Source organism: Urocampus carinirostris, chromosome 14 (assembly GCF_059441175.1).
Source record: "Urocampus carinirostris isolate Australia breed hairy pipefish chromosome 14, RoL_Ucar_1.0, whole genome shotgun sequence".
Classification (NCBI taxonomy): Eukaryota; Metazoa; Chordata; class Actinopteri; order Syngnathiformes; family Syngnathidae; genus Urocampus; species Urocampus carinirostris.
The window spans coordinates 19,656,182-19,679,391 of NC_142362.1; the positions used below are offsets into that span (position 1 = coordinate 19,656,182).

At 40.0% G+C, this 23,210-nt stretch overlaps 3 protein-coding genes and 1 pseudogene across 5 annotated transcripts in view; 1 reads left to right on the plus strand and 3 right to left on the minus strand.

Moving 5' to 3' along the window:
• wdr3 (WD repeat domain 3) overlaps positions 1-5,063 on the minus strand; it is a 30,698-nt gene extending 25,635 nt beyond the window's left edge. The window contains exons 1-3 of one of the 3 annotated variants that reach the window (XM_088352468.1): positions 4,293-4,313; positions 3,235-3,436; positions 1,379-1,588 (exon numbers count right to left, since the gene is read on the minus strand). In XM_088352468.1, the coding sequence (XP_088208594.1) occupies positions 1,379-1,588; positions 3,235-3,408 (384 nt within the window). In that variant the 5' untranslated portion in view covers positions 3,409-3,436; positions 4,293-4,313. Of the gene's footprint in view, positions 1-1,378; positions 1,589-3,234; positions 3,437-4,292; positions 4,314-4,590; positions 4,732-4,990 lie in introns of those variants that run through there. The other 2 variants (XM_088352467.1, XM_088352466.1) reach the window with 2 other exon arrangements.
• asnsd1 (asparagine synthetase domain containing 1) lies at positions 4,897-12,331 on the plus strand. Its single transcript, XM_088352469.1, has 6 exons — positions 4,897-5,213; positions 5,351-5,404; positions 7,369-7,444; positions 7,521-9,292; positions 10,105-10,286; positions 11,908-12,331. Exons 4-6 carry the CDS (start codon positions 7,577-7,579, stop codon positions 12,152-12,154), a joined length of 2,145 nt encoding a protein of 714 aa, XP_088208595.1. The 5' UTR covers positions 4,897-5,213; positions 5,351-5,404; positions 7,369-7,444; positions 7,521-7,576; the 3' UTR covers positions 12,155-12,331.
• Positions 11,791-22,342, minus strand: LOC148352902 (uncharacterized). The gene is made up of 8 exons (XM_088352470.1): positions 22,037-22,342; positions 20,482-20,574; positions 19,435-19,514; positions 18,282-18,397; positions 18,118-18,215; positions 16,486-16,554; positions 16,361-16,419; positions 11,791-12,294 (listed from the first exon to the last, which is right to left on the minus strand). The coding sequence occupies exons 1-8, from the start codon at positions 22,226-22,228 to the stop codon at positions 12,174-12,176; spliced, it is 828 nt and encodes a 275-aa protein (XP_088208596.1). The 5' UTR covers positions 22,229-22,342; the 3' UTR covers positions 11,791-12,173.
• A 690-nt stretch (positions 22,343-23,032) lies between these two features.
• On the minus strand, positions 23,033-23,198 carry LOC148352903 (U2 spliceosomal RNA; annotated as a pseudogene).
• Between the last annotated feature and the right edge of the window lie 12 nt (positions 23,199-23,210).

Below are 23,210 nucleotides of genomic sequence, written 5' to 3' on the forward strand. Positions count from 1 at the left end.
AGGGGATAATTCTTAAGCATATTGTATATCATTTGCATATTACCACTTGTGAGGTCCCTTCTCAAGGTTTCTCTTTTTCCTCACGCTGAGGTTTTGAGTTGTTCCTTGCCCGCATGTTGGATTAAGATCAGGTAATTGTGTCATTGTAATCCTGTGCAGTCCTTTGAGACATTTTTGTGATTAAGGGCTATAGAAATAAATGTGACTTGACTAATGGGAATGTTGATCACAGTCAAAGATTTAACTATAAAACATGACAAGACAACATTTTGAAATTGATATTTATTGATCTATGTTCCTTTTGTATAACTCTAAATGTATTATGATAGTATTAAATTATATATAATTGAATAAGGTGGTAGGGAAAGAGTAGCTTACTCATTTGCAGAAGTACAGACGCTCCGCTATTTACGAACATTCAACTTACGAAAAAAGGTAGATTTGGACATTTTTTCAGAAAGTCGAAAAATATCCGGACATTGCTGTAAGTTAGATTTTGTATTGTGTGCACCTTTTTCCGAGTACAGGATGTTACTGTAGTGCTTTTTCCGCCGCTACCGGCGTGTGGTGGCGCTGTGAGTGCATGCCCAGCATCCACCCCGAAGAAGAAATCCGCTTCCTCTTTCTAGTTCATGTGTAAACATACTATACTGTATCTCCAGCGCGCTAAGAACTTTGACATTTTTATTGTTTAATATCTCGTGCATCCATTTTATATGGTTGGTGTAAAGAGGTGAGCCGTTTCTGCTGAAATAAAAGTGGAATAAGAAAGCTTGATGTGGTTGAGAAAATGGTTTGATTGCTTTTTTTCGGCCACTTTTTACCACAGAGGAGGAAGTCGCCGAACTGTTGAAGCTCATCTTCCAAAAGTAAGTTAAACTTAACTTGATTTATCTTTATAGAGCATATTATTTTATGAAAGGCTTGTATGAGTAAGCAGTACAAAACAATACAGCTTACTTATATAAGCCTTAAACATACTTATATGAACCATAAACATACATTCCATTCATAATATAGCACTGAAGCAACTTATGGACAAATTCAATTTACGATCGTCCGGAACACATCTCGTTTGTAAGTAGGGCAGCGTCTGTATAGCATACATATGTTGTATGTATTTTTGTGAACTTTTAAGTTATTTGACACTTTTTTTTATTGTTTTATCACATAGCACATTCCGTTGTTTGTCCAAAACTTCAATATTTGAATATAGGAGGAAATTAAAATGTGTTTTCAAAAAATCTGATTTGATTAATAGAAAGAACAATTGACAGTTTCAAATAATCATTAGTTGCCGCCCTATCTGCAATATTTTTTTTGGATGGGATTATTTCAGTCAATGTAGGATTTTTCTTTAAATTCTTCACGAACCAACCTTGGAGCCGGTGACCAATCTGGCCCCCAGCGCGTCGTAGTTTATGGCGGTGACGGCTGACTTGTGTCCGTTGAAGCAAACGTTGCTTTGTCCGTTGATCAAACTGAAAAGACGCACGCTGCCATCTTGGTAGCCTACCGCGAGGTGGACGCCATCCGGCGATGGCCGTAAGAAAGTCACCTCCTCTTTTTGCCCTTTCAGGATCATCACCTGGACCGCCAACACGGATAAAAGTCAGTGTAAAGCAGCAAAAATATACTATTTGTTCGTGTATAATGCAAACAATCAATTTTTGACTAAAAATCGGTATAGAATTTGGTTTCACTTTTTCCTCAGTTCAAATTAAGCATTGTAAGTCACAAACATTGTGTTGGAAATGAGTGCAAGGCGATTCTGAACACTGTAAGTACAATACAGGGTTCGTATACTTTTTCATGGTCAGATTTAAGCACTTTTTTAGCTAATTTCCCAACTTCTCCAGTACCAGTAAGATTAAAAATTCCAGTGTGAATCATATTTTGCAGCGCCAAAAATATACCTGTCATTTAGATATGCCATTTGAGTCTTGTGTGTGCATTTATCAAGACATTTGATTCTTAGAACTTGAATAAATCTCCAAGATATTTGTGGATTTTAACAATACGTTTGTAAATATTTAAGAGACAAATCCCTCTCCATATAGGTGTTGATCCGAATATGTAGCTTACATTTACAGTTGCGAGAAATTCTTCGAATTACAATTTACCTCTGGGAAACTCTAACTTATTTTTTGCATGGCCCATTATAAATGTCTATAATTGATACAAAATACTTGCATTAGTACAAAAATTCATGAGCCATGTTAATGTGTAGCTCGCATCTTCTTAGGCGTGACCTGTAAGACGCAATTCCCCTTCCCAAGACAACGTCAAACAACCTAATGCCAGCTACCGTTAATCACAAGGGAAGAAGAAATGCAATGGCAAAGCGAAGCCATCAGAAAGCAGTGTCAGCGTCATTTGTGAGCAGAATTGTTGAGAAACCTGGCAATAACTTTAAGCGTTAATAATCTCTTTACCCAAAATTCAAGCACTTTTCAATCCTCAAAAACACAACAACCAATTATTAAGCATTTGAAACACCTATACACCTCATGTACGGTCCTTTCTCAAGGTTTATCCATTTTTCTCATATTGAAGTTGAGTTTTTTCTTGCCCTCATGTAGGTTTTAGATCAGGGGCTGCTGTGATAATCGTCTCCAGTTTGCAATAATCTGTGGTCTGTGCAGCCCTTCGAGGCTCCTTGTGATTAAGGCCTGAACAAATAAACATGACTTGACTCTATCACCCCTGACATTACCATATTTGAGCAATGATTGATGAGACAAAAACTATTTCAGACATTATTTAGAAAACGTTGGATGTAACAAGATTTAAACCCAGATCGCGGTGGTGGATATGCTGAATCTCAACAATAGACATTACTATAGATTATAGATAATATAGGAAAATGCATTAGATTTAATCTCATAATCACACAGATTTTACTCAAGCTCTTTGTAGAGACAAGCATTTCTTCCATTCGCTCATCTTTCTTTGGGTTTGTCTTGGCTTTTGAACTGTATTGGAAACAGGCCTTTCCTTACTTGCACCATTTTCATGCAACACCAACAAATAGTAAGAAAAAAAATGCGGGGATAAGCATGACGTCACTCTTCCTCGCCCCAGCAGTTTTTTTCCTTCTAATTATAGACTAAACAAACGTTAATGAAAGTCTAATTTTGCAGCAAAGCCCATGGATAAAACCTAAATTGACCCTGGAGGACCCCCAAGGCAAGGGAGGGCCGTCCTTCAAAGAAAAGTTTGTTTTTTGCTGACCTTCTCGGCTTTTCGGGTGTCCCAAATGAAGACGTGCTCGCACGCAGCCACGGCAACAAAACGTCCTTTCTCGCCACCTCGTAGCGTGACGTAGCAGATGTTAGCTTTCGGGCTGCCGATCACGCCAAACATGGCGCCCGCCACATAGCGAAGGTACTGCTTGGTCAGGCCCATAATGAACGGGCTCTAGATGGCGCAGATTCTGGTGAACACAAACAGAAGCAATACAATAACTTGACAACTATTACATTTCCGGGGACAAATAGTTACTGTACTGTCAGAAATTGTCTTTTGATAGGTGGATTCATCTTTTATACAGTAGTGTCTATGCTGTCTAACTTTTTCACTTTGCGGTCTGCATTTGGTTTGCATCACAAAAAAAAAATGCAGATATGCTATAGTTCAAACTACTTCCCACAATGCATTCCTCTCATGTTTCCCTTACATGAATATATATTCATAATTTTATTTATTCATAAGCACACATATTACACAAGAGTAGTGCTTATAATGTAGTACTTTCTTATTTTCATGTTTGTACCTGGGACAACAGGTGTTAGAAACGCAAGAGCTAATAGGCATAATCGTGTCTCCCCCGCTGTACGGCAATTTCACTTTGCAATGCCCATATCTTAGAAAAATCATGTTGTATTCCGGGATCCCACTCTACTGGAAAACCCCAAATGCATGGTTTATGACTATTATAAATATAATTTATTTTATAATGTTAGCAATGCAATATTCTTCAACCAGAATATATTTTGGATCAGAAAAGTAATTTATTGAATACATACATACATGCATACAGAGACATCATGTTGTTGTATTAGGCATTTATAAGATGAAATATTCAAAAGTTATGGGATTTTGATCCGAATAACTAGTAAGGCTTTTTCGTCGTTTAAATAATGGGCTCAATAAAAAGGAACAGAAAAAATACGACTTTTATTTTATCTGGTCAATCCCTCGATATTTTATTCACAAAATACTGATAACCATGATTACCACAAAAACAACTTTTGGTTTACGAGTTCATTTTTGTTAACTAGCTAAGCTACCTTTAGCCGAATCCCATAAGGCGACTTATTATGCTTAGAGCACCTCCCGAGCGGGCGGGGCACAAAGCATTTTGTTCGTAGAGCAAAACTTTCCGGTCCTTATCCCGCCCGCCCGGCAACCGCCGTAAATTAAATCGTTCTAACACTCGAACTCACGTGTAGACATTTTTTAGCCAGAAAGACAGTAAAACACACGTGGCACATTTGTTTCTCTACGTGGTTTTAACAAATGAACATTAAGTATTTTCGTAAATGTATTCTAAAGTAATTTAATTAAGATTTTAAAAAGACATCTTACCCTTGAAACGCAGCACTAAACTCTGCTGTTATCGGATAGAAGCAATCCAGACTTGAGAAAGCGTCCCAGACTAAAGTAATTGATTAGCAATTTACTGTCACAGTTAACGTCGCTTTTGAAATTAACGTTTGAAACATGCTTGGAATGAATTCAAATAATTTATGAGGAGTTTAAAATATTGTTATAGATTTTCCCAAGCAATCAAGATTGTTTTTTATTTTTTATCATTATGTTTTTTAATGTGCCATCACTTTCATTCGATTGCTTTTGACTTGGATTTTAAAGAGGCTGAGTTAGAAAGTTGGACAAGTGGAATTTAACGTGATGAAAAATTATATTTGATTTTTAATTGAATGAGAGCTAAAAATTTCAGGATGTATTATATTTACGGTAAATTTACCTTAGCCCGTTGAAATGTACCTGGAATTGTCAAACTGCGCAGAGGCGCTGTAGAGGGATAACCCGGAAGTGTTCTGTGTGCGTGCATTGACAAGCTACGCGTGATCTCGGATCGTTCTCGTTCCTTACATGTTAATTTTCAACCTAAAATGTCTTTAAAAGTCAACAATGAAGACCTGGATTTAGACAGACGTGCTGAACTAAAGGAGAGGATAGACAAGCAGGTAGTGAACCTTCCAAATCGAGGTGGATGGGTTCAAAATTGTAGTAAAATGCTATCAGCAGTGTAGTATTTATGCATGAAATTGCAATACTGTATTCTACTAAAAGGTCGCTTTTCGTTTCATATCCCAACTTTTAGATCAAGGAGCAAACTGTGGCCATTGACGAGCTGTCCAATTTGAAGAAAGACAGAGTAAGTTAATCACTGGGTGAAATTCTATGCCGGATGATAGATCTACCCTAGTCATATCCCCCGAGAGGGGTGACCGACATACAAAAACAAAGAAAATGAAAAAGTAGCAAAAAACACACACAATTATTTTTGCACCTTGGTCAACCCAAATGCCCAAACAAGTTAAGCACCTCGGCACCCAAGTTTATCATGCTTTCGTCCCTCCAGGGACACAAGAAAGCGGCCATGTCACTCGGGTCAGGGTGACACTACCACTCTTCTGTTGAACAACAGGGCCCGACAGCTTTCACTGGTTTACCCCTGCCGCATCATACATGTGCCCTGCCCATCCCTTAAATTGCGTCATAAGATCCCACTATCCTTTAACAACACCTCTCCACTCATTCCTATCACCAACAAGAGCTCTAGCTTCCACAATATTTAGACCTCTTTCCTGCAGTGCACTCATAACACCATCTATCCACGTCCATCGCTGCCTTCCTCTTGGTCTCCTTCCATTGACTTCTGCTCTGTAGATCCTCAACATTCGCTCCTCATCCATCCTCTCCAAGTGTCCAAACCAACAGAGTACTCTCTTATCCACACGCTTGCTCACTACTACTACTCCAGTTCTCTCTCACAATTTCATTTGTCAATCTATCCAATCTTGTCCCTCCTAACATACTCCTCAAACACTTCATCTCAAAAACATGTAATTTCCTTCTCAAATCCGCGTTCAGGCTCCAAGTCTCTGCACCATTCAACACAATCACATTCTCATATAATCCTCTCTTAACATCCATACTTATACTCTTGTTACTCATCACTCTCCTCAGTGCACCCAAAACCTTGCTTCCTTGATTCACTCTGTGCAATACCTCGCACTCCATTCCATCAACTGCAGCCAGATCACAACCCAAGTACCTAAAGCTTTCAACTTCTTCCAGCACCTGTCCATGCAACCTTGTTTCTAACGCCATGCCCACTCCATCACGTGAACATTTCATCTCCTTACTTTTCCCAACATTCGCACATAACTTGCGCCTATCACACGCTCTTCCAAACTTCATTGTCAAGTCATGTTTATCTGTATAGCCCTTAATCACAATGAGTTTTAATGGGCTGCACAGGCTATTGCAAACTATAGACTATTATTACACCATCTGATCTAAAACCTTCCTAAGGGCAAGAAAAAAACTCGAAAACCTTAGCATTAGGCCTAAGGGCAAGAAAAAAACTCGAAAACCTTAGCATTAGGAAAATAAAAGAAGGGACCACAATTGAGGTAATTGAAAGACAATGGATGGATGGATACCTTTTGGTTATGGAGAGGAGGGAGACAATAGATTAAAAATGAAATTGATATTTCCCTTTCGCTAGGATAGTCATGTCCTTAGAAGATTTCCCTTCTTTAATTGCCTTCTTTTTTAATAGATTATTAATTATGGTCAAACTCCTCGGCAAGGGTAGCCATTCATTTGCCATCTTTGTATTTCTTGACATTACAAGCTTTGTTTTCATGGTTATCATATTTGCACTTCTCCTTTTGGCATCACTGCAAATTTTAGGACCAATAACCTCATCATCATCTCATCAGCCGTACCGCTTATAAACACAAAACAAAAAAATACAGTACGCCAAGTCTTTACGAAGCATACAAAATAGTGAAGTGGAGAAGGGCATTGTGGGAAGTCATTCAGCCAATAGGATATCCACATTTTCATGACGCCAAGATGCAAACCAAAACCATGCCAGCATTTTACATAATGCCCACCAATAGCAATCATCTTAGATATTTAACTAAGTTGAATTTTTGAAAGAAAGAATTTGTTGATGATGTGGTGTATTGGGGAAAATATAGAAGAGGCCTAAATAAAATCTTTTTCCACACAAGTGAAAACGTCATGAGGTGAGGTCACCTTATACCAGGGGTCTAATAACTTTGTTGAAAATGAGGTAATTGAATGTTTTTTATGTGCTTTCAGAAAGTGTATGTCCAGCAGAGGAACAGCAATATCTTGTTCTTAGCGGACAGAGGACAAACCTTGAGTTCATGCAAGAGTAAGTCAAGTAAAAATTCAATTCCATCTGTTTAGAACAAAAATGTCCTATAATGTAGCCATTTTGTTGTCCATAGAGACGCTCGACACACTGAAAAAGGAGTTCAAGGACATATGAAACATTCCCGCAAGCATGTGTGGCATATTTTGTCTTGTGAGTCCAGCGTCCTTCATTTGTCCACGGGACCAAGTCACTCATGCACATTTACAAAGCCGAGGTCCCGACTCCACCCAGGATTTAGTTATCTCTCGTCCTTCTTACCGATGCGTCTTCTCGGCTCACGTCCTCCACTTGAGAGGCGTCCTCACCAGTCAGCCATTGCAGGACACCGCCGGCAATGTCCTGCTTTGGAACGGGGAAGTCTTCGAAGGTTTACCAGTCCTCCCCACAGAAAACGACACTGCTGTAGTTCTAAAACATTTGTCTTCTTGTAGAGATCGGTCTGAGATTTTGTCCGTCCTTTCCACCATCAGAGGTCCATGGGGCTTTGTGTACTACCAAAAGAACCAAGACTGTCTCTGGTTTGGGAGGGACTACTTTGGACGGAGGAGTTTGTTGTGGAAATATGACCAAACGCTGAAGGTCTTGACACTGAGCTCTGTAGGAGCTACAATGCCATGTGGATCTGGTTTTGAGGAACATCAGTCAAACCTAGAGAAATATGGAGCTTCTGGATCTAGGGAGTTCAGCCCAGCAAAACATAGTCCATTTGGATCTGATCACTTCGAAACTTTTAGACCTGATCAGTTAAGAATTACCCAATCTCGCCATTCTGGTCCTTTTGGACCTAATACACCAGCCTCCAATAAATCAAGAAGTCCAAGTCAGCCCAGCCCATCAGAACAGTGTCCTTGTGAATCTGATCGGTCGGAAAACTTTAAACCTGGTCAATCAAGTATAAGCAAGTCTTGCCATTCTGTTCCTTTTGGTTCAAATTCATCATCCTGTAATGGACCCAGCCAGTTCAGCACTAGATCACCTCTGCAGGACAAGAGCAAATCCAGTCTTGGTAATCCTGGATCAAGTACATGGGAAGAGGTTCCTGCAGTCGGTGTCTACAGAATAGACTTAAATTCAATCACAGACTCTGAAGCAAATACCATTGAACTCTATCCCTGGTCTCAGGTTGGTGATGTTTCAGGTTGCACTGAGATTCATGGGCCAGGTAACTGCATAATTGTAAGGAACACCCTGGATTTGCTTCTGTCACCTGTTGTTCCGCTGAATAGGACCTTGAACCTGCACCAAGTAGACCCAGAATCCAGCTCAAAGGACCTAGGGGACCTAGGAGAGATTCTAGATAACATCAAAAAGGAAAAAGCAGTGAAAGGTTTGATTGAAGTTCTGAGCGAAGCAGTCAGGAGACGCGTCCAGTCTCTCCCCGACAATCCACAGGTTGAAGATTATTCCAGAATTGCCGTCCTCTTCTCAGGTGGCATCGACTCCATGATTCTTGCCGTCCTGGTTCACCGCCACGTGCCGGACCATCAATCCATAGACCTTCTCAATGTAGCTTTTCAACTCCAAGAGCGGAAGAAAGTGTCCACCAAGAAACAAACTCCAATTAGTGAAACCCAAACACGCAACCAGTTCGATGTCCCGGACAGAATCACAGGCAAATCCGGACTCAAGGAGCTGGAAGCTTTAGCTCCAGGGAGACGATGGAACTTTGTCGAAGTGGACGTCACACGTGAGGAGCTCCAACAAAAACGGCGCCAACGCATCCGACATTTGGTGCACCCGCTGGACACGGTTTTGGACGACAGCATCGGATGTGCTGTGTGGTTTGCAGCCAGGGGCCAAGGGGTCCTGGCCCCAGGCCAGACCAGATACACATCTTCAGCTAAGGTATTGGCTAATGTTCACATGCTAACACTACAGTTTTAGTTCATTAACACATAACTTGTGCGTCACATTCAGTCAATTTGTGCCTGAAGTTTTTGTTAGCTTCTAGCCAAACTTTGGCTGTTGTTTACAAGCTAACGCTACAGAGCTAACTATCTACAACCAAGAGGTTTTCATTCGTAAACGCGTACTTTCTGTGTCACGTTCAGTCAATTTCTCCCTGAAGTTTTTGTTGGCGGCTATCCGGACTTTGATTAATGTTTACAAGCTAACACGATATGTGACATTCAATTTCTTTGTTCCCGAAGTTGATTGGTGCGAGGCTATGTACCGCAAGAGTTTAATATACTATTATTATTTTACTTTGGCAAATATGCTACTGTGACTTGTTTGTTGCACTAGACTACAACAGTATCCTCATCTATTCCCTCCTACTCCAGTTTTCTTGTCACTATTCACTCTCCATTAAAAGCTCAAATTACCCAAAAATATGTAGATAGATAGATAGATAGATAGTATACAAGGGGAACAAGATTGTGCAATGTAGCAGCTAAGAGGTATTTTTTCCTTCCTAACTTTACTCAAAGTTGAACATTTTTATTTCACCCAGCAGATTTGCTTCTTCCTTTTTTACTCAGACGTATGAGTGCACCTAAATTCATTTTTCTGTTGTTTTTCTAAGAATTTAAGAGATAAAACTCTTAGAATGAGAATCTATTAATATGCCTATCAGTTATTTATTGTTTAATATTGTAGCTATTTTAGGTCCAAAATATATATTTGATGCATACTAATAATTGTCATCCTTCATCCAGGTAATTCTGACAGGAATCGGAGCCGACGAACAGCTAGCGGGCTACGCTAGACATCGAGTAAGGTTCAAGACATCTGGACACCATGGTCTGGTCCAGGAAATCGCAATGGAGCTGGAGAGAATTTCGTCTCGGAATTTGGGAAGGGACGACCGAGTGATTGCCGACCATGGGAAAGAAGCTAGGTAAGCGCTCGTGTCGAATTTGTTAGCATACAATCTGGATTGAATCAGAGTAAAATTCAATGACAGCATAATAAACAAAATGCATAAACCAAGTTGCCAAACATTGAAAATCATATTTCAGAATGGATGAGAATTTTCTGATTTAGAATTTTTTTTTTTGTGGTAACCATTTTGAAGTCAAAAGGGGTTATTAGACAATGTTTAAACCGCACAGTGAAGTGTCCAGCAAATGGCACTAATGCACGATAAATAGGCAAAAATGACAATCCAAGTGATCAATGCAAAAGTGAACATTGTTTGATTCTTTTTAAAAAATTCTTATTCTGATTCTCGTAGTTTTCATAAAACTTCACAGACGTAGTTAACTTACTACAGAGTTAACATTACTGTGTGGTATTTTCATGTAAACATTAGCCAAAGTCTAGTAACAAAATCGTCACGGATGAAGGGACTGAATATGACGTACACAGTGTGTGTTAACAAATTAAAATAGCTTAGTTTTAGCTCTTTTTGTTAGCTTGTAAACATTAGCCAAAATCCAGCTAGCGTCTGAAAACAACTTTAGGGAGGAATGGACTGAATGTGACAGGCAAATTCTTGTTTATGAACTAAAACGGCCTCAACTGTGGCAAGATAGAATGTAAACATTAGCCAAAGTCCAGCTAGCGGCTAACAAAAAGTTTCAGGCACAAATTGACTGAATGTGACACACAAAGTATGTGTTTCCGAATGAAAACGGCTCTGTTGTGATAGTTTGTAAACATTAGCGAAAATCCAGCTACCGTCTAACAATAACTTTAGGGATGAATGGGCTAATTTAAACATGCAAAAGTACCTGTTAATGAAATAAAACAGCACAACTGTAGTAAGTTAGCCAAAGTCCAGCTAGCGGCTAACAAAAAGTAGACAAATTGAATGTGACACAAAGTATGTTTAAAAATTAAAACAGCTCAACTGTAATAGAATAGCCCTGGACTGATAGCATGCTAATATTAGCCAAAGTCCGTCTAGCTGGCAACAAAAAGTTGACTGAAAGTGACACACACTAAGTGCGTGTTTTTGAATTAAAACAGCTCAACTGTAGTAAGTTAGCATGTAAACCTTAGCCAGTCTGCCTGGCAGCTAACAAAAACCTCCGGGACTAATTGACTGTATGTGACACAGAAAATACATGTTTACAAATTAAAACTGATCAAATTTCATGAGTGAACATGTAAACCATAGGCTAAGACAGCTATTGACAGACAAACTAAAAAGCTTCTGAACTGTGATGCGTTTAGCTCTGTAGTGTTAGCATGTAAACATTAACCAAATTTTGGCTAACAGCTAACAAAAACTACAGGGACAAATTGACTGAATATGACACACAAAGCACATGTTGACAAATAGCTCGATTGTAGTCCATTTGCTCTGTAGTCTTAGCATGTCAACATTAGCCAGTCGACTAGCGGCTAACAAAAACTTAAGGGACAAATTGATCACAAATAAACAAGAACAATCCAACTGTCAGTGGAAAAATGAGCATTATTTGCTTTATTTTTTCTTGTTTTTCGTAGTTGTCTTAGAAAATGGGTAATTTGAAATTAACTAGCGAACGTTTTTTGTCGTGGTTGTGTTTCAGGTTTCCGTACCTGGACGAGAGCGTAGTGAGCTACCTGAACGCTCTGCCGATTTACGACAAAGCCGATTTGACACTTCCTCGCGGCGTCGGCGAGAAATTGTTGCTGAGGCTAGCCGGGCGCCGTTTGGGTTTAGCCGCCTCCGCCATCTTGCCCAAGAGAGCCATGCAGTTCGGATCGCGCATCGCCAAAATGGAGAACGGACGCGAGAAGGCAACGGAATCATGCCAAAGACTTTTAGCCCCCTAAGATCGAGAAACAGGCGTCCTCACATCATGTACGAGTGCTCGTCTTTGAGTTTGTCTTTGAAATATCGGTCGCAGTCCACGTAGGCCTGCAGGTTTCCCACGTCGAAACGCCCGCTCACTTCGTGGACGTAAACGGCTTTTCTGGAAAAACAATAAAAACGTCATCTTACCCAAGAGAGTACAGTATTCTGACCTTTTTTTTGCAGTTAATCCTCTCCAAAGGTGGCCAAATATTTTACTCAAGTAAAAGTACTGTTACTTCAGAATAATATGACACAAGTAGAAGTAAAAAGTAGTCATCCAAATAATTGAAAAGCAGTAAAAAGTACTTGGTGAAATACTGAGCAACTGTAGTGTTAGGAATTAAATATTAAAATATGTACCGTTTACCAAATTGTTCGAATTAGTTGTTTGACTCCATTAACCAAACACAACCGACATTCTCCGAACAATGCATGCTCGTTTCTTGATGGGAAAGGATGGACAAGAATAGCCGGCATTTTTACACGGGGGCAGATTTAATTTCTTAGATAATTTAGTGAAGTGAACACCATCGAATATATGGCCGAATTAGTGTCGCTCGTCTGTGTCAAGCCTCCTCTGTCGAACTTCTGTCTTTCTCTCGACCCACGTCTCTTCCGCAAGCTGGTGTGCCGGCTCCTACCATGGGCGTGCCAATGAAAGCCCCCACAAGGGGTCCACCCCCTCGCCCCGATGTCTGGAGAAACTCAAAACTACACCGAGCGTTTATCAAAACAATGCCTGACGTCCTTTGTCAGATTTTGTTATCAAAATTCCCCAGCCAAAACATTCTGCATTTGAAACGGCGTGACCTGAAGCCCACTCAGTGAAAATCTTCATTGCACTCGATAAATGTAACTTGTATTTAATCGTATAAAATCCTTCAGTAGCAACGTCCTTTTTATCGATTTTTTCTAAACAACCATTCAATCACATAATCAACAATAAAATACAAACGATCCAATCAACAATAGATTACATTTGATTTAAAAACATTAAAACAATCTAAGTAAATTTAAGTACTTTAATAAACAATGAAATAATAATACAATAAATACATTAAGCACAAGTAGCACACCTAAATTTCCAGTACTTTTTTTAAACCGGCTCTGCTGCCAAAAGATCAAGCCAGTCCAGGGTCGGCAACCCAAAATGTTGAAAGAGCCATATTGGACCAAAAAACCCAAAGTAATTTGTCGCGAGCCGCAAAAAATTAAAAGCCTTGAATAATGAATGCATCACAAGTTGTGTTTCAGCACATCCTGTGTAGAATGATGTGACTACTCTGTTGTATGATACCGCGTCAAGTTTAACTTGGTTACAATATTAATGAATTACGGAATGTTTAATTGTTTTGTCAAAGTAAGAAAACCGATTTTTGATGTCATTTTGAGGATTGGAAAAAAACAACAAAGGTGCATAATGTGGCCCTTATCTGGGCAACAAAAAGAGTGCAATAAAACACAGCATACATTGATAATAAAATGAAAATAAAATGGCAGCCCTTATAAAGGTAAAGTAAATAAAATCACATTAATACAGTTTGTTTGATATCTGTGCAGTTTTTTTCACCTATTTTTAGGGTCCATAGCAAATCACACACATGCCGGTTTGCTACCTGCACGACTCCTTACGTCACAGGTGTCAAACAGGTGGCCCGCTAGGCAGATCAGGCCAGCTAAGGGATTGAATCCGGCCCGTGAGACAACACTCAGAGAAACGCAAGAGAAAAACAAGCTGCAGGTTGAAATATGTCAACTTGATGTTGCCAAAGCCAGGTGCCTCTCACAAAGACACTGTACTTGTATTTATTTCTCTCTCTCTCTCTTTCTTTTCCACCCCTTTCCTCCCACTCTATCTCTGTCTCTTTCACTCTCTATGTCTCTTTTTCTCTTCCTTTGTTGCTCTTTGTCTCTTTCTCTCACTGTGTCTTTTAACCTCTTTTGCTCTAACTTCCTTTTTCCTCTTTCTCTCTACATACCCTTTGCGCTTTCTTTTCTCTCCTTCTGTTTTTCTATTTCTCTTTGGATTTCTTTCTTCCTCTCCCTTTCCTTTCCCCCTCTCTCACGACTTTTTATCTTTTGTTTCTCTCCCTCTCTTTCTTTCTTTGTCCCACCCTCCTCCCTTTTCCCGCCCTCTTTCTCTTATTTCTTTCTCTTTAATCTTCTTGTCCGGCCCCTGACAGAATGTTTGTTCTATCGTGTGGCCCCCTAGTTAAAATTAGTTTGACACCCCTGCCTTACATGGAGGGAATTTAAGACACAGGTTCAATGTTGCCTAATGTAGTGGAGTAAGAGTACAGTTTCTTTCTCACAAATCTATTTTAAATAAAAGTAAAATGCATAGTGATTTAACAATACTCCTGGAAGTACAAAATTTCCCTAAAACTTAAGTAAATCTAACATGTTACTACCTACCTCAGCGCAATGTTCCCTCTAAGCTGCGTGTGTGCGCGCAATTGCGCACTACCCAGAGCTTTTCCGCGCACAAGAAAATCTAGCTAGCTCACAAAAATCAGGGCTCGAAATTTCTAATTAAGAAGTGAATTAAGTCAAAGTTACAGTGCATGAAGGTAAAAATACAAATTTCTTGTTTACTGAGGCGTGTTCAGGAGAGTGAGTGATTGCTATCGCGAGCTATCGCTAGCTTCTGAACGGCCAGTGATTATTGAGCGCTCGCGTGCCCGAGTAATCACGGGAGAAAGACCGCTTACTTTGATTTCCAACATGGCGTCGACAGTGCAGAAGATGGAGGATCTCACCCTGACGAGTGCTGTTGGCGATGTAATATATCGTCTTACATTGCCTGGTAATGTTTGTGAACAATGCAAGACAGGTATGACCCCTTTTAGTCTATTTTCACTCATAATAAACACTGATTCATAATGATACACTCAACACTGATACACATTGACATCTCGCACACAAAATTTGTGTCTTCATTAAATGTCGTCGGCCATTTTGGATCAGTAAGGCAATCACAGTGAGCGATTACAACCGTTCAGCAGTGCACGGCAAGCGATTAACAAGAGACTACATGTCTGATCACTCTCCTGTACACGCCTCTGGTGTGCATTACAGCGCAGTTCCCCTTATTTGGGATATTTGAGCATTCTGGGACTTGTAGTACGAAGACAAATGATGTACGCAAATTCCAGTTTGAAAAAAGCCTCGAGTGCACTAGTTGATTTCTCTGGGACATTTCCATTTTATTTTAATGCTACAGTGCATCTATAGTGCAAACTGTGGTGTCTACTCAAAATTGCTCGACAAATACATTTAATTTGATTAAAGGGACACTGTAATATTTGACCACTAGACGTAGCTGTATTGGGTTAGGCAACGGAAAACAAGTGGTAAAAATCACAAGGGAGAACACAAACTACGGAGACTCTGTGACCAAAACACAACAAAACAAAGTAAAAAAAGAAGGAGGAAAACATGGGCAAGGATGAAAACTAAGAAAAGAAAGATGAAAAAGAGAAAATGGGAAATAGAAAATAAGGAAGAGAAAAGAGTCAAGGGGAAAAAGAAAACGAGAAAAGAAAGGAATAAATAGGAAAAAAAATGGGGAAAAAGAAAAAAGAGAAGAAGGGATAAGGAAAAAAGAAAAGCGGAAAAGGAAAAAAAGAAGAGGGAAAAATATTTTAAAAAGATAGAGAAAAGGAAAAAAACAGAAAAGAGCAAATAGAAAAAGGCAAATTGAAAGACAAAAGTAAGAAAATAAAGAAAAGATGACAAAGAAAAGAACAAAAAAAGTAACAAAATAAATATAGGTAGAAAAATAGAAGTTTTCTTTCTAACCAACATTGTCACTGCAAAAATGCATTGCTTGATTTTTCCTTTCTCATTTTCGTAGTTTTCTAAGTACACGTATTATTCGTATATTGTGTTTTTATGGTTGTTTAGATACCGGTTCATTCATATTTGGAGTATTTTGGAACGCATATGAACACATCAAAATAAATCCCATGAATTTATATGAGAATGAACACATACTGTAGCTACTCGAACAAGTTAGTGTACAGAAAACGTGTTTGGTATCAGACATCCCTAATATTTATGTTTGTTATCACAACAAAATCCAAACATCATTAGATTTCCTAAACAAAGCAAAATGTGTATATGTTTGATAGATAAACAACTAACCCTGAAAAAAATACAAACTGCTTGATTGTGTCGCTTACCTCGGAATGAGCCAAGACAGGAAGTTTCCAGGGGCGTCTTTTTCCTCTAGAGGGGCATCCTGAAAAAGTCTCCGTTAAATAGGAAGAAATCGGAAATTTAAAAAACAGGCAGTCGGATTGATCACCTTCTTTTCTTGGAGGAAAGTGTCGAGGAGAGGGAGAGTATTTCTGGACAAGATGTAAAAGCAAGGACACTGGAGGGGACACAACCCAAATCACAATTTAGCCTTTGGTTCACAATAAATCAGTGACTATGTTACAATGCAGGCGATAATCTGACCGGGAGGGGAATGTATTGAATTTCTGGGACAATCGCAAAAAATCCCCAGCTAAATGAAATTGCACAAAACTGAAAATATTTACATTGTTACTGAAGAATTTATACATTTTACTATAAAGGATTTCATACGATTGTATACAAGTTACATTTATTGAGTGCAACGAAGATTTCCACCGAGTAGGCTATAGTTCAATGACAGGTCGCGCCGTTCCGAATGTAGAATATTTTGTCTAGTTCTGTTGATAACAGGACTCTGACGGAGGACGGCAGGCGATGTTTCGAGAACAAGGCCCTGATGACGTAGAAACGCTCGGTGTTGTTTTTGAGTTTTCCAGACATCACGACGCCCAGATTGGGCTTCATTGGCACGCCCATGGGAGGAGCCAGCACACCATCTTGAAGAAAGACGTGGGCCGAGAGGAGAAGCAGGAGAACGAGAGAGAGGAGGCTTCCTAGAGTCTCCGACGACACCGATTCGGGTAATTCGGCCATATTCGATGGAGTTCACTTAGTTCAATTGCTAATGAAATTAAATCTGCCCCCGTGTGAAAATGTCGGCTATTCTTGTCCATCTTTTCCATCAAGAAACGAGCGAGCATTGTTGGGTGAATGATAATGGAGTCAGATGACTTATTCGAACAATTTGGTAAACGATACATTATAATATTTAAAACTTACCTTACATTACCTGTTTGTTTTTTGTTGCTGCTAAATGTGATTGTACTTTTTTTTAATTGCACTGTTGTTCCTTATTCACTAATATTGCACTGTTACTACAACGTGAGCTAGTCTCAAAGCATTGTGTTGTAAATATTTTTTGTAGATTTTTCGGTATTTTATCCTGAAAGTCGTTTCATCTTTCTTTGAAATATTTAATATATGTTTACTGTGAAAGGCCATGTCCAATCTCGTGTTTCATAACGTTGACAATAAAGACAATTCGATTTAATTCCCCTTTCCTCTCTTTTGTTTGCTCTTTCTCTTTGTTTCTTTCTAGTTTTCTCTTTTTCTATATTCTCTTCTTTCTCTGTTTCACTCGCTCTATCTCTTTTATTCTATCGCTCTTTTTCTCCCTTTCTTCCTCTCTCGTTCTCTCTTTTGCTTGGTCTATTTTTCTTTGTCTTTCTGTCCTTCTTTTTCTCCTTTTAGACCCCTCTTTTCTCCCTCTCTCTCTTTCTCTTTTTTCCCTTCTCTCTTTTTTTCCCCTTTCTTTTTTTCTCTTTAATCTACTAATCCGGACCCGTGAAATTTTTCTCAAAGCTGTGGCGCCCGACCTTAAATGAGTTTAACAACCCAGCCTTAAACCTTACAGAGTCATCAACACAGCCCAGACAATCATGGGCTGTTCCCTGCCCAGTATGGAGGACTACTACGTGGCCTTACTTAATCGGAGAACTTGCGTTAGTCAGTTTCTAATCTTGTGTTTGTCTGTATGAAAATGAATCGAGTGAAAAGATTGAATTTTCTGAGAACTTACGGCTCTTCTGGACGTGGTTTCCGACGGCAACGGCTTCTCTTTCATGCAAACGGCTCGTAAATCATCGACGACTTCCACAATTCCGTATTTGGAAGTTTCTGCATCAAATGAATAATAATAATGATAATAAATAAAGTTAAAATACATGCCGTCAATCTTCTCACCTTGATCTTTGCACTGATAGGACAGCACCAAATTGTTGTCCGGGCATTTCACTTGCAGCTCACAAAACCTGGACTGGATCCTAGTTAGGCTGAAGTCCTCCTTGAAGAGTGTGTCGCTAGTTGGGAGGAAAATAATGAAAAAAAAAATCGTATCAGGATGTAGGGAAGGCCGAGAGTGCTATAATTCAAGAAATAAAACTTTGAATTAATAAAATACAACGGCGGCAATTAAATCAAACTATATTACTATAAAAGGTATGCTGTTATAAAGTTGAAAGACTAGGGAAGATTCAATTATGTTAACAAATAATTGACTTGAATATTTTCTCAAAGCTTTTCATTTCAAAAGGCCGTTTTTTTTAGTTAAATGTTTGTTTTTAAGGATATTTTTATTAATGAAATATTCATTTGAAGGATGGACAAGAGACCAGCATTTCCACACGGGGGCAGATTTAATGTTTTAAACAATTTAACTAAGTGAACTCCATCGAATATGGCCGAATTAGTGTCGCTCGAGTCTCTGTCAAGCCTCCTCTCTCTCGTTCTCCCGCTTTTTTCTCTCGCCCCACGGTTTCCCGCAAGCTGGTGTGCCGGCTCCTCCCATGGGCGTGCCAGGGAAGCTGCCACGTGGGCTCCACCAGCAGAGCGTTTATCAAAACAATTCCTGCCGTCCTCCGTCAGAGTCCTGTTATCAACAGAACTAGACAAAATATTCTGCATTCGGATCAGCGTGACCTGTCATTGAACTTAAGCCTACTCTGTGAAAATCTTCATTGCACTCAATAAATGTAACTTGTATTTAATCGTATGAAATCCTTTATAGTCAAATGTATAAAATCCTTCACGAGCTAGGTTCTTGAAAACAAACACAGGTAGCCAAAACGTGCCTGCAACTTTTGTCTGCCAGTCGAGTATCATATTTCTTTCAATTGAACAATAATAGCAGATTGAATAACCGACATTATTACGTCTTCCATGCTATTTTTTTGTTTGTTTCACAGCCATGGGACATGAAAACAATAATAGGTAAACCTGCCTGATAGAAATGAAATGCTTCTGTAAAACAGACTCAACAAACAACAAATCAAACTGTTTTTTAAAATATTTGACATGATTTATATGATTAACGAGATGATTTATGACATGATCTCACCCGCCAATCACTATGACGTGGTCATTGATGTGAAAGTGTTTGATGGCCAACTGGAGGCAAGCCACGGCGCCTAGACGATCCTGCTCATTTAAAAAAATAGAAAGAACATGGAGAAAAAAAATATAGTGACAAAGTTTGATTATCAAGAGATCAATACAATTTGGGGAACTTTTTTGTAAGCCACATTTACAGATTTTCCATTTTCTCAGCCACGATCCTGATAAAAATGCAACTATTATTGTCACGGTTGCCATGGTGCCCAATTGGCCCCGGCCGTGTGGCGCCAGCTGCGGCTCATTGACCGATTGGCTTTCTGTCTATTTAAGCTCAGTGCTCTCATTTTTCCTTTGTTAGTGCGTCAACGAACCTCTGCCCCACAAGACGTGGGTTTTGGCTCAGTCCTGTTTCCTGTTGGAATTCCCTGTCCGGTATTGTTCCCGTCTATTGTTGTCCTGTTTAATATCAGTTTCCAGTTTCATTCCCGTCTAGTTTGTCCTGTTTATTTTCGATACCCTGGTTCATTATCTACCCTGTCTGACCCGTCCTGTCCGGTATCGGCCCCATCTGTCCGATATCAACTCGGGCAATTGGTATCGATCTCGTCGGCCTCTGGCTTCCTATCATTTCACGCCAGACTGCTGCCTAACGTGCACGACTCCCCATTTCCCGTAAAATAAAAGGCTTGCGTGAGTAACGTCTCACGTTTGGGTCCTGACCCTGTTCTGGTTTATGACAACTACACCAAGATGATAAACCTTAGCTGTGGCTTGAGGCATCCCTTCACGTTTTCAAAAACAAAATAAAAACAATGGAAAATGAAACCACTAACATCGAGAATCTTTGGTTTTTCACTATTGTGACCATTTTGACAATTCTAAAACACTTTTTTATGTTCAGGTTTGAGTTGTGGCTGGACTCAAATATGGCAATTGACAAAGAAAATCACATACCACAGCGCCCATTAAATGTATTTAAAAATGTCTTGTAGCCTGATTTTAAATGATCTAAATACTCACCCTAGAGTCAAATATGAGTGAAATTACAAACCTCATTCTTTGTGGTGCCATCGCTGACAATTTGGACCTTGGCGCCTGAACGTACGGCCCATTCTTCAAAGGCGGATACGTAAAGTGCGTTGGTCTGTGGAAAGAAATACAAATACAAATACCGGTAGTCAAGTCGTGTTTACAGTATTTGTACAGCCCTTAATGTACGTTGATACGTTAGCGACGGCGAGTCCAGCTCTTTTTACGGAACCGGATCTTTTGGCTCGGCTTACTAAAAAGTGAGAACTCTTTTGAGTCCCAGATATTTTAAATGATATATTACCAATAAAAATGAAAGATAAGGCACCAAATTAAGTAATTTTGTAAACGTATTATGCTACTATATTATAATAGCATTTATTGTTTAAATATTCATTAAACTCTCACCTTATTTAAAATTTCAAATTGTTTATCTTAAAAATGACACAGAGGAAAAAAGACAAAGAAGGAAGAGAGAGAAAAAAGAGACAGAGACAGAAAGGAGGGAGGATGAGGGAGCTAGAAAGAGCGAGAAAGACAAAGAGAGAAAGGGAGACAGAAAATGGGGGAGAAGAGAGAAAGTGATGGAAAGTGTAAGGAATTAAATATTAAAAATGTATCGTTTACCAAATTGTTCGAATTAGTTATCTGACTCCATTAACCAAACACATCCTACATTCTCCTAACAATGTGCGCTCGTTTCTTCAATAGAAAAATGGACAAGAGACCATCATTTCCACATGGGGGCAGATTTAATTTCTTAAACAATTTACCTAAGTGAACTCGATCGAATTAGCCGAATTAGTGTCGCTCGAGTCTCCGTCAAGCCACCTATCTCGATCTTGCTCGATCTTCTCAAGTTCTTCTCTCGACCCACGTCTCTCCGCCAGCTGGTGTGCTGGCTCCTCCCATGGGCGTGCCTGGAAAGCCCCTCGCCTCGATGTCTGGACCCAGAGCGTCTCTGCGTCACCAGGGCCCCTCTTGTATCGGGAAGTGCTGATTATCATATCAGCCCTTGTCCCAGTTCCCGTTGTTTCTGTAAACATCATTCTTCACAAGGTTGGATTAACCTCGCCCCACAGCTCAGCCAGTGAATATCTTTTGCATTTAATTGTAATTTGTATTTGATTGTACAAAATACTTTATGGTCAAATGTATCAAATCCTTCAAAAGTAAGGGAATAATAGCGCGAGAAAGTAATAGAGATCAAAAGAGCGAGGGGGAAAGAGGGAGTCAAAGAGCGAGAACAGGAGACAGAGAGCAGAGAGTGTGAGGAATGGTGACACACAGAGAAAGGGAAAGAGAAAAAGAAGGAAGCGTTTTGAAGGGAGCCAGATCGTAAACGATGCAGGAGATCTTCGCTCATTTCGAAGAGCCGGCTTATAAAGCCGTTTCGTTCGCGAACGACAAATAAACACCAGTCCAGTGGAAAGTGTCTCCAAACTTAGGTCATTTTTTGTCTTGCTTTTCAGTTGTTTACTTTAAATTACCTTAATAGCGGAACCATTAAAAGCAAAGAAATTAGTCAACCCCGCCCCAAAAGATGTCCAAAACGGAGCGAACCGCTCGGTACTGACCACGACGTAGACGTCTTCCACTCCGTCGTTAGCGGCCAGTGCTCGCATCCAGTGTCCAAGGAGGGAGCGACCCCCGACGGGCAAAAGCGGCTTGGCCACGCCGGCCAGGTGAGAAAAGCGCCCGCTGGCGTCGGACGCCACGTCTCGCTGGAGCCTGGTTCCGTATCCCGCGGCGAGGACTACGGCTTTCATTGCTGCTTACACGTAATTCAGTTTTTATAATTAATTCAAATAAAATAATAATAAAACTTCTCAAAACGATCACTGTTCAAACAGCAAAGTCCGAAAGTGTCATGACATGATGATGTCACTTCCGGGTAGGCGTCACCCAAAGGTCAACCACGCCCCTTAAACGCAAGGCAGTACGGTAGAGCCCCGGGATACGGCATGAGTTCGTTCTGCGCTGGGGATCGGAGTGAAAATGCTGCATAGCGGGCAATTGACACGTATTCTAATTAGCGTGTCGTTTAAAAATGATAACATTTAAAAATTACCATAACCCAGGGGGTAAAGCGCCTGTCTTGGGACTTGAAGGATGCCGGTTCGATTCCAAGTGTCCTTGGGCAAGAGACTGAACCCCTAATTCCCCTTGCATGGCTGTCGCTGCTCAGTGTGTAGGTGTAGGTGTGAAATGGTAAGTGTGAAGCCCATTGTAAAGCACTTCAGGAGATCTTCAGTGACTTGAAGTGATTTATAAAAAATGCAGACCATCTACTATAACCCTAAACTTTGGATCCTATTACAAAAAAATACAATTTTGTATCGCTCTAACTGCCAACGTTTTTACAAAGCACACAAGATTTTGAACTGAGAAAGGAATTGTGGGAGGGGGGGGTTTTGGGGTTTTTAAGGGTTATTGATCTATCTTCGTTATTCATTATCCATTATCCGTTATCGGTCAGTTCATAATACGCTACAAAGCCTAGGAGCCGGGACACTTACTCTCAGCCAAAAGGCCAAGCTAAGGTCCTAGCCCTAAAGCCTTGCTGCGATCATTGCGAATGCACTGTTCCCGGAGGTACTGCAATACCGGGCCGATGCGTGGAGTGGACAGAGCAAGCTCATATTCCATCTCCGAAATGCAAAAATCAAAGATAGTGACTTCATAGAAAGTACACAAAAGGCCAAGCTAAGGACTTAGCATCAAGGCCAAGCTAAGGACCTAGCATCAAGG